The sequence below is a fragment of the Pteropus vampyrus genome, unplaced genomic scaffold (assembly GCF_000151845.1).
Source record: "Pteropus vampyrus isolate Shadow unplaced genomic scaffold, Pvam_2.0 Scaffold378, whole genome shotgun sequence".
NCBI lineage: Eukaryota > Metazoa > Chordata > Mammalia > Chiroptera > Pteropodidae > Pteropus > Pteropus vampyrus.
In genome coordinates, this window is record NW_011889159.1 from 587774 (window position 1) to 598753 (window position 10980).

The 10980-nt window shown below is 48.9% G+C and overlaps 1 protein-coding gene and 1 pseudogene across 1 annotated transcript; both read right to left on the reverse strand.

Annotated features, from left to right (window-relative positions):
* Window positions 1–154: 154 nt before the first annotated feature.
* C2 (complement C2) lies at window positions 155–10779 on the reverse strand. The gene is made up of 18 exons (XM_011379821.2): window positions 10719–10779; window positions 10352–10558; window positions 9556–9741; window positions 8129–8302; window positions 7942–8040; window positions 7640–7773; window positions 6402–6540; window positions 5656–5796; window positions 4905–4994; window positions 2382–2522; window positions 2172–2266; window positions 1961–2075; window positions 1679–1844; window positions 1509–1585; window positions 1281–1372; window positions 953–1079; window positions 746–795; window positions 155–539 (listed from the first exon to the last, which is right to left on the reverse strand). The coding sequence occupies exons 1-18, from the start codon at window positions 10762–10764 to the stop codon at window positions 363–365; spliced, it is 2256 nt and encodes a 751-aa protein (XP_011378123.2). The 5' UTR covers window positions 10765–10779; the 3' UTR covers window positions 155–362.
* Window positions 3539–3657, reverse strand: LOC111731474 (annotated as a pseudogene).
* Window positions 10780–10980: the final 201 nt, after the last annotated feature.

Consider the following 10980-nt stretch of genomic DNA (forward strand, 5'->3'; position numbering starts at 1 on the left):
GCTGACTCTGTTATGGAGCAGAGTCCAGCCACTGTTTGTCCAGCAGGGTCTCTGACCTGCCTTCTGCGGTTCCTGGAATCATTCCTGCCTTCCCTACCCCACCCCCCGGCAGAGGCACAGACAGATGTAGAAATCATTAATTTTTATTAATTTCATAACTGGGAAATTCCACGTGAAAGTGAAAGGAGAGTGAGTCATGTAAAGCCAAGGGTGGGCTGAGCACTGCCTTGGGACCCCAGAGGCCTGACTTATGCAGGGCGAGGAGTGAGGATGGGTCGTGGGGTAGGAGGACAAAGATTCAGAAGTAGGACATGGGAGAGATAGCAGTTCCCGCGGTACAGCAAAGGGGTCAGTGGGCATGATTAGAGGGGCAAAAAGTTCAGGACTCCCTCCAGGTGCTGCCTCAGCCAGGGCTGCAGGCGGAAGAGATTGATGTGGAAATCTCGTGGTTCCGGCACCTTGCCCCTGGGGGCTCTCTTGCGGGAGTTTTTATCAGAGCTGCCACAGGGGTTGTAGAGACCCCAGCTCACCAGGCCCACCTGGAAGAAGGAGAGAATGGGTTAGGTAATGAAGTTTGAGTTTTGCCTTCCTTAGGCCAGAATTTTACAGGGTGGAATAGGAGTCTGCCACAGCCCCAGCTCCAAGCCCCAACCTCCCTGGTTCCTTCAAAGACCTCCCTTATCCTCCCCGCAAGGCCAAGATCCTATAACCCCAGTCCTGCGAGCTTTTCCCTTTCTCTCCTCACCTGAAAAAACCTGAATCTCCGCTCAAGGAAAACTGCTCCTCCAGATTCTCCTGCAGAAAGAAGGGACAAGATATTGTCATTCTGACTCTTGCCCTGCTCCCCTGTCATTGGGGCAGTGCACAAGCATCCAGGCATGCATGCTGACCACAGGTGGCCTTCCCTCAGGAATCCAGTTTCTGGGGTGGAAGACAGGTGGGAGGCACTCACCCTTGCAGGGGTTGTCATCCTCCTTGGTCCCACTGCATAGGAACTGGTCGGTCACCACCTCTTTGACATCTGTTAAGTTGGGGAACGTTTTTTTGTCTTGGGAGACGACCTTAATACAGCTTGTCCACTGTAGTAGGGGTAGAACAGGCGAGAAGAATGGAATGAGCAGGCCCAGGGGACATCTGGTAGTCCAGCTAGGGCTGGGAGGAGAGGCGACTCAGGGTCAGATGGAGAAAGCAGCGAGAGCTGGAGGAGGCAGAGAAACAGTCTGGGAGATGCCCCAGAGAAACCCCATCTCCCCATAGCATCCCGGACCTGAGTCCCTCACCTCAGTCCCTGTCTTGAGGTTAATGTTCAGTTTGTCCCCATTCAAGGCCACAAAATGAGCAGGAACACTCAGTTTATCCAGAAGTTCGTTCTCTGCAGTCAAGGAGAGGGGAGGTTAGTCCCTTTACCCAGCATCCAGACTCCTGATGTGGGGACTGCAGCACAGCCCATATTGTCACCCCCAAGCCCTGGTCCCAGCTCTTCACACACCTGAAGCCCCAGCACTCACCGTGCTCTCGGCAGGTGCTGCCTGGGGGTCTCCGCAGAGCCAGATTGGCCCCCACTGTGCAGGGAAGACAGATGGGCCTGGGGACAAGGGTGCGGGCCACACAGACCTGACCTTAGTGCCTGTTCTCCAGGGCTCCCCAGAGGATGCCCTCCCATCCCAGATGCCAGCACCTGGCATGAGTGGACATCTTCACTTTCTGGGCCAACTTCAGCAGGGCAATGTCGTCACCATAGAATTCCAGGATTCCCTGTTGCTTCTTGGCAAAGACGTTGAACCCCGAGGAGATCACCGCCTTCTCGATTTGGAAGTCTTTGCCCCACTGGGAGTTGGGATCCCCTGGGAATAGTATGGCAGAATTGGTTGGGCCAGAGCTCTTAAAGGAGCCAGATGCTAGGGACAGGAGTGGGAGCTCTGACCGCGGGGTCAGGAATCTGGAGGTGGCCCTGCCTTACCCACATTGACCCGCCACAGGGAACGGTCCTCATCGGCATGGCGGAAGCAATGAGCAGCTGTCAAGACCCATTGGTCCGAGATGAGGGCCCCCCGGCAGGTCTCGTGGCTCTTGGGCTGCAAGGGAACAGAAAGTCTTCAGGGACTGCTATGTCTCCGGCCCATGGCTGCTTTCACCTCTGGGATCTGAGCCCCACCCCTCTTTCCTGGTACCTTGATAGTGACATGCCAAGGTGTCCTCTCCTGGGCAGAAGCATTAGCTGACATGTTTCCCACCCCACATATGGTATCTATGAGCTGGGAGACATCTGTGGGCATGAGGAGCAGATAGGGAAGGAAGCAGGTGAGGGGCACCATGAGCAGGTTCCCAACCTGGATCCCTTGCCCTCCCCACTCTGGAGAGGGTGAACGAAACTCACTCACCCAGCATGTGCTCAAAGACCTCGTACAGAGCCTTTGTGTCCTGCAGAATGAAAGCATGCCTCTCACCATCCTTCTTGGACCCCAGCTCATTCAGTTCTCTCCAATCCACCTCCAGCTTGCCCACCCCGATGGCGTATATGTCTGATGGGGAGGGAGAAATCACCAGAATCTTGTGGCTTGGGGGCTACCCCGTGAGACAGGAAGCTGTAATTTAGAACTCACTGTGTTCTACAAAGCTCTACATGAGATGGACCTACCCCCTACCCCCGCCCCCCAATACCTATAGGACTTCATTTCCTACCACTCTTCACCCTTCACTCTATTCCAGCCACACAGACTTCTTGAACTTCCTCAGATTTGCAGGCACACTCCCACCTCAGGCCTTTTGCAAAAGCTGAACTTCTGCCTGGTTCGCTCCTCCCATAGATTTCACACTTGGCTCATTTTCTTATCTTTTTAAGTCTTGACTCAAATATCACTATCTCAGTGAGTCTTCCCTGGCCTTGTTGTCTAAAAATTTAATGCCCCAGACACTTCCATTTCATGCCTGCTTCATTTTATACCTAAGCATGTGTCACTATTTACCGTGGATTCCTTATTTATCTTGTTTAATGCCTACAGTGTCTCCCAAAAGGATTATGTTCAAGTTCTATCCCTCGGTACCTGTGAACATGATCTTATTTGGAAGTAGAGTCTTTGTGGATGTAACCAAGTTAAGATGAGTTCATACTGGGTTAGGGTGGTCCCTGATCTGATGCCCAGTGTCCTTATAAGAAGAGGGGAATTTGGACACAAACTCATAGAGAGAATGCCATGAATGCTATGTGATGACAAAGAGATGCACTGAAGGAAGAAGGGGATGTGAAGACAGAGGCAGAGACTGGGTTATTCTGCTACAAGCCAAGGAATGCCTTGGAGCCACCAGAAGCTGGAAGAGGCAAAGAAGGCTTCTTCCCTAGAGCCTCCAGAGGAAGCATGGCCCTGTTGACACCTTGATATTGGACTTCTAGCCTCCTGAACATGACAGAAGGAATCTCTGTTGCTTTAAGTCACCCAAGTTTGCATAATTTATTGTATCAGCCATAGCAAACTAACACTTTGCCCCCTCCAGGATGACATCCCCATGCAAGGAGGCATTTTTTTTTTTTTTTTTTTGATGCCTACAGCACCTGATATTCCTAGGTGGTCTCCTATCCAAGTACTAACCAGGCCCGACCCTGCTAAGCTTCTGAGATCAGATGAGATTGAGCATGTTCAGGGTGTCATGGCCGTAGGCAAGGAAGCATTTTTGTCTGTTCGCAGCTGTACCTTTCGAATGGTACCGAGCCCAAGAAAGGCTCTCGGGACATTTTAAATGACTAAACGAATAAAAAAGAACTCATGAACGTAGCATGGAGGCAAAACTTCAGATCTGATCTTCTTCTGTAAAATGTAGGCTCTGGGAGAGGGGCCTGGAGACATCTCTTCCCACTGGAGATCCTGAGCCCACACAACCATCCAGGCACAGCCTCTGAGTGAATGTGGGTGCCAGTCTATGGGTGGCCTACAGAGTCTGGTCTTCTTCCACCCTTGGCACGAGATTTTATGGCCCTTTTTTGCTCCCAGAGGGCCCTGTGTTGTGGGTAAGGGGTAAGATACTCTGACAGACTGTGAGAGAAGTATTCCCTCAGAAAGCAATCTAGCACTGGCCAGGAGGGAGCAGTTCCAATGGGAGCTGGGCAATTGTCATGCCTCACAAGTTTTCTTCAGTTCCTGCTTCTTTCTAATAAAGTTTTTAAGAATTTAATGATGGCCCAGTTATGCTCAAGAGTTAGGTAATGGAGTTTGAGTTTTGCCTTCCTTAGGCCAGAATTTTACAGAAGAATCTGCTTTTCCCTGACAGGCAGGAGGAGCAGGGTGGAACAGAAAAGAGAGGAGCCAAAGGGCAAGTGAAACTTGGGGGTTCCAAACCAGATGCCCTTCCTTATCTGGAGCACTTTTCTTTGAAATTGTTTTGTGGTCAAAGGTCAGTGCAATTTGTATTCAGTCTGAACCTGAGGAATTGTTCTTTTAGAGTCTGCAACTGCCAAAGCCTCAGTTAGTTATTTGTACTGCTAAAAGGGGAACTAACAGGGACAGTCCCCACAAGCAATGCAGGCCTTTGCTTCCTGGAGAGGTTCCTGGAACATTAAATGGTGAATAATGATAATGATATTAATGATGGCAGCCACTAACGCACACTGTGTTTCTCTGTGCCAGGCAATGTCTGAGCATCTGCTCCTATCAGTCTAAGACATAGGGCCTAGGACTATCCTACTCTCCCAAGTGAAGAAACTGCCACGGCCACAGCCAATGAAAGATGAAACCACAGTTGAAACCGTAGGTGGTTTGACTCCAGACTCTTCAAAGTGACATTTGGCTGCCTTCATACAACCTGGAGTGGTGTGTCTTGCTAAAAAGAAAGCCAAGATGCTGGAACCCCTGGTTGCAGGCTTTGTGCCTCCTGCAGGGGCAGCACAGATGGGAGCAGGGGCAGATGCTCACCCAGATAGTCATTCCTCTTCTGGTTGATGTTCAAGATCTCTTTGATACTGTCAATTGCTGGCTTGGGAGAGCCCCCCATATTGGACTTCCCTAGAACAGGGAGAGAAAAAAATTTTTCCTCTGGGTGGATATATCAGGATTCCCCACATCCTGGCAGTCTCAACACCTATACTTTCTACCCAAGTTTTAAGATACATTATTTACTAAAATTCTCTGTATTCTAGAGAATGCTGGGCCAGGAGCTTCATTTACTTTGTTTCATTTAATTTTCATGAAACAGCAGAAAGCGTGGGTATCCTCATTTTACAGACAAGAAAACTGAGTTCTGAAGGGTGATGTAATGTGGACAAAATCAAGACATCAATGACAGAGCTCAGATCCACTACATAGTGCACCCTTCCATCTGCTCCTTGACTTCACTGCTCCCCCCCCAGCTCACTCTAGTTGACAGTTATGGGTAGTGACAATAACTAACATTTATAATCACGAAATACTTTTACACAAACTACTTAAATTTCTCTCCATAAAAATTGTGTAAGGAACGGAGAGCAGCTATCATTATCATCATTGTCGTCATCATTACTGTTATGACTTTCAACACTATATCTAGTTTTTAAACACTATTTCTACTTTATAAATAAGAATTTGAGGCCCAAACTGGCAGAAGGAGAACCAGAATACAGGTCTTCTGATTCCATCTTGGCCCTCCTTCCACTGTCCCAGCCTCACTCACAAAGACAGTGACACCCACCATCTGTCAGAAGAATGATGGCGTGTCGGATTTCCAGCCAGGCAGCCGTTTTCATACCGAGGCGTTGCATTTGGTTATTCATCATGATATAGACACTATTTAGGGCCTCATAGGTGTTAGTTCCGGTTCCATTTTCATGGTCTGGGATATGCAAAGAGAAAGGAATCTCTTAGAAACTTTCCACCTGCCACCTAAGAGAAGGGAATCACTCTACTTCCCCCAGCCAGTGGAAATGAAATTATCAACTGGTTTGACAAACTCAGACCTTGGGTATCTAGATAGAGATTTGGCATCATCGTCTCCTGAGGCTTTAAACGCCATTCCTCTTAGAAGTGTTCATTGCATAATCCCAATCTTAGGCCACTCCAAAGTCCCCAGATTCAAAGATGGGGTTTGCAAAGAATTTTGGGTTGTGTTAGCATTTGCTACCCACTCCCCAGGTAGTTTCTATGACATGGGGAGACTACGGTGCTGAGCCACGAAAACCAGACCTTGTGGTTCTGGCATCATGAAGGAGTCAGAGACCTACCTGCACTGGACATGCAGCACTTAGAGTAAGCCAGGAGTTGGTGGGAGCTGGAACTCCTCCACCATTAGCCTGGCTTGGAGACCGGAAGAACCAGAGCCCCAGAGCCCAGGGACTTGAATGCCACCAAGAGGCCTCTCTCTCTAACTTGTCCAGAATCTGTTGGCAAGAGAGCTCATCCCCTCCCTTTCCTATCGCTTTCATCTGATGACACCTGTACCTTTATAGTTGATGTTGTCCAGACGGTCGATCACTTCGGTCACATCCCGGGAGCTGTCATACAGGACGGACATGATGATTTTGGGCTTTGATGCAAAGGTGATGATGGCGACACTAACATTGATCTCAAAACTAAAGATCTGTGAAGGGCAAGTGAGAGGTAGTGTGAGGAGCCCTGAAACTGAAGGGGGAACTAGTAAGAGAGCAAATAAAGGGCCCTAGAGGAGGTAGAGAACCTGAACTAACAAAGGCAAGGTCCATGGACACTTACTAAGAAACTGCTGCTTGGAACAACTCCAGGAACTGACATTTGTTGACCATCTACTCTCTTTGATAGGCTCGCTCCTCATTTAATCTTCACAGCAACTTTGTGAGGAGGGCATGATGGTCCCTATTTTATAGATGAGGAAACTGAGGCTTTGTTACCTTGCCCCAGATCACACCGCTGGTAAGAGATGGTTGGAACCTGTCAGTGCAACTCAGAGGCACTTCTCCAACTGTTGCATTTTGCAGCCTCACGATTTAGTAAGTTACTTAACTTTAAGTCCTACGAGAGACTCTAAGGAGCACAAAAAGTGCCCTCTTTAAAATGTAGCTAAGAGGAAAAGCATATACCTACGTAAACTACTGTGAAAAGCATAATTACCAAGCAAAATGTAGGCAAAAAATCTAAACCAGCGGATTCCATACTCTTCCGCTCATGCATCTGGTCGGTAAGGACATTTCAACCACTTACCCTTATATAGGTATATATGCTTATAAAGTATGTTCTTATTTATAAAGTGTGTCACTATAAACATATAAAAAATATTTAAATGTTTTTAAATTATTAAATATAAAGTTATTAATTTAATTTTAAATTAAAATTATTCAACAAGGATAGCAGTATTTTTCTGCCATACCTCAGTGGATTATTTTGTGTACCTCTCTGTGAAGACCATTGTTCTAGATGATGAATTCCTAGAAACTAGGACTTCAGTCTTATTTATCTTTGGTATCCCGCAGCACCCAGCACCCAGCACCCAGCACAGTGTCTGACAAATAATAGTGCCCCAACAATGTTTGTGGAATTAAAAATATGATCCCATAAATTGAATCCATGATTCCTTCATTACATGCATATAATCTGAGAAGACTTCTTGAAAGAGCTGGACTGTGAGTTCTGAGGAAGAGAAGGAAACAGAGAGAGACAGTGTGTACAGGAAAGCCTCCTCGGTGCCCAGGCTCCCATTTCCTGACCCTGTCCACCATGAGGATGGCGCTCTCCTTGAAGACGCGAAAGTCATCTTCTGCTACACTCTGAGAAGCATCCAGGAGCAGGTAGAGGTTCAGGTGACCAGAGCGCTGGATTTGGATTTTTCGGCCCACATTTTCTGAATGGAAGGTGGAAGAGGAGGATTCAGATTTCTGCCTCCTACCTTCTCTCTTATCAAGAGGACCGCCCTGCTTCCCCTCCAGTAAGCTCGGCAATGCTGAGTTCACCAGAAGCTGAGCCTGGAAAGCCTCCTCAGCACCCTGCTGCCCACTCTTCAAATGCTCACCATTCTTCTTCTGAGTGGGATTGGTGGCTCCAAGTAGGTGAGACAAGGAGGTGCCTAGGGCGGGGGCCACATCCTCAGGAAAGTCGTAAGAGTAGGGCTCTGTGGGAAGAGCCACTGGGGTCAGCCAGGACCTGGTGGGGGATGGGGAGTGCCCAGGAGTCTCATGAGGGTCAGGGCAGCTACTCACGGCGGCAGATGGGCTCCGTTCCACTCCAGACCCCATTGCTCTGGCACTCCCGCTCTGCAGACCCCGTCAGCACCAGATTCGAGGAGCAGCGGTAGCTCACCTTGTCTCCAAGGCCAAATCGGGACCCTGTCCTCACTGAGCCCACCGAAATGCCCGGGTTGGAGCAATGGCTGGCTGCACATGGACAAAGGAAGATGGAAGTGAGCAGGAACCTGCCTCTTTGACCTCTTGCCCTGCTTACCCGCCCTCTCCCTCCAGTTCTTCCTCCTCTCCAGCCCCTCAGAGCCTCTGTAGGCCCCTTGGCCTCCCTCTTGGGAGACCCCACAACCATGCTTCCCAGGGTGTGTGGATAGAAAAACCTTAAGGAAGGCCAAATGTTTAGAGCTCAGTGGCCTCGGTTGCCAGCTAAAGCATCCCAGTCCCAGCCCAGGGACTCAACATGCATCCATCCCAGCACTCCAGGAAAGATGCCAGCTGAGGAGCCCACCTCCACAGAAGACACTGGCATTTTCTAAACCACAATGAGTCATCACTACACACTCACCAGAATGGCTAAAACTAAAAAGATGGGTAATTCCAAGTGTCAGAGAGGATGAGTCCACCGGAACTCTTTTATATTACTAGAGTGTCATCGGTGAAACTGCTTGCCAGCCTCCACTAAAACTAAACATATGCCAACCGGGACCCAGTAATTCTACTCCTAGATAATATGCTCAAGAGAAACAAGTGCACGAGTGCACCAAAGTCGCGTACAGGAACGTAATTGAGCTTTATTCATAATAGACAAAACTGGAAAGAACCCAAATGCCCATCAACAGGAAAATACATAAATAAATTTTAATATATTCATATAATGGAACTACACAGCAGAATAGTTTATAGTGTATGTGGTGCTTATCAGATTCCAAAGGATGTTCTAGATGCTTACTAATGTCAACTCATTTAATCCACATGACAACCCCATGCAATAGGCACCCTTACTATTCCCATTTTACAAATGCAGAAACTGAGGCACAGAGAGGTAAGATAACCTACCCAAAGTCAATGTCAGAGCCAGGCTTGGAACCCAAACTGGCTCAAAAAGGAAGACACTTAAGCATAATACTTGATTTTCTCTCAGCATACCCTCCGTCCCTGCAATCCTGTGGGGCCTGAATATCAATCTAGCTTTGAAGCATTTGGAAAAGGTAGACAGTGCATGGAGGCTTTATGTTGGATCTGAAGTTTAGAATCGATTACCTCAGGCCTGGTTCCCTGAAGCAGGTGATGTATGACCTGTAGAACTCGATTTACCAAAATCCAGGAATATTATTTTGGCACTAGAAATACCAGGCTGCTGTCCCCACAGAGGATCCCTGGACACACATCTGGCTCCAGGGTTCCTGGAAGTCCCCAGTCCCCATGCAGCCATCAGTCAGGGCACTCACCGCCATTGTCACACACGGCCGTCTCCCCGTCCCACATGCCGTTGGGGCGACACCGCCGCACAGACGAGCCCCGCAGTGTGAAGCCATCATCACACTCGAAGCTCAGATTGCCGCCCACAGGGTGGGACCCCAGCCGTGGGGTATACATGCCATTCTCAAAAGAAACAGGTGCTGGACAGCGAACAGCTGGAGGGAGAGAAGGGATAGGAATATGGGGATGGATGAATAACCCCTGAGCTGGGCATCCAGTGGGTGATATTCAGCTTGGATGCATGGGGCCAGCCAACTGGCTGTCTATATATTAGGTTGATGCACATAAAATTGCTGCTTTTGGCAATTGGTTGAACACTGGCATTTTCACGCTATTAGTTCAGCCTAACAGATTGATAAAAAGCCACTTCTTTCAGCCCCTTGAGGAGCATGGCCACCCTAGGACCTCCCTTGGTGTCCTCAGATGTTCCATAAGTGGATAACTAAAGAGGTAACGCCTAGCACAACAGGGGACTCCAGGATCATCTAGTATCTTTTCTAAATGGCCATTACTGTGCAGTCAACTGTTTTTTTAAAATATCCCTGGCTTTAGCACCCCACAATCTCCATCAAAGCCTGCCTCCAATGTCTTGCTATGGGGAAGGCGACATTTTCCCATTATTTTCAAAGCCCTATGAAGAAGCAGCTTTGCTGTCCCACCCAGACCATCCAGTCATGTTAAGTCCCACCCTGAGCAACTCTTGAATAGCAATTCTGAGGTGGCTGCTGGCAGGGTTCCCTGAACAAGACCCTTCGAGAGCCTTACGTTTGCAGACTGCCTTTGTCAACCGGGTAGATCGTAGGGTCTGCCACTGTCCGTTGCTCAAGCACAGCCGAGACACTGGGGATGGATAATGACCCGGGGGACAAGAGTAGATGAGGACACTCCCAGGGGCCCAACCGTGGCTGAGGGTGAAATTGCCACCTGAGATTTTCACGTTCTGAGGGCAGGAGGGAGCGGCTGCAGCCAAGCCTGTGGGCATGGGGACACAACACAGAAATGCAGAAAAGAAGGAAGGCACAGATGAGAAGAGGAAAGTACAAGGGACTATCCGTTTTACCCTTGGAAATTCAACCTGGGTAGCACCAACCTCACCCACAGGACCCCCACATCCTCCCACCCTTGCTCCTACCTGGGTACAGGGACAGCAGGCAAAGAAGAGCCATTAGTGGGTCCATGGTATCCACCTTGGGGCAGAGAGAGGCAGAGAGTAGGAAGAGGGAAAAGATCATCTGACTTCCCGAAAACCAGAGCTGGCTCAGCAGTTACTTCATTTGCTGCCAGAGAAGGAAAACGGGAGTGGCAAAGGGGACGGTCTCTTGCTGGGGAAAAAAAAAAAACAGTCACAGATTGGGAACTGAGCTGACGGGGTGAAACCTGTGCCTTGTCTTCCT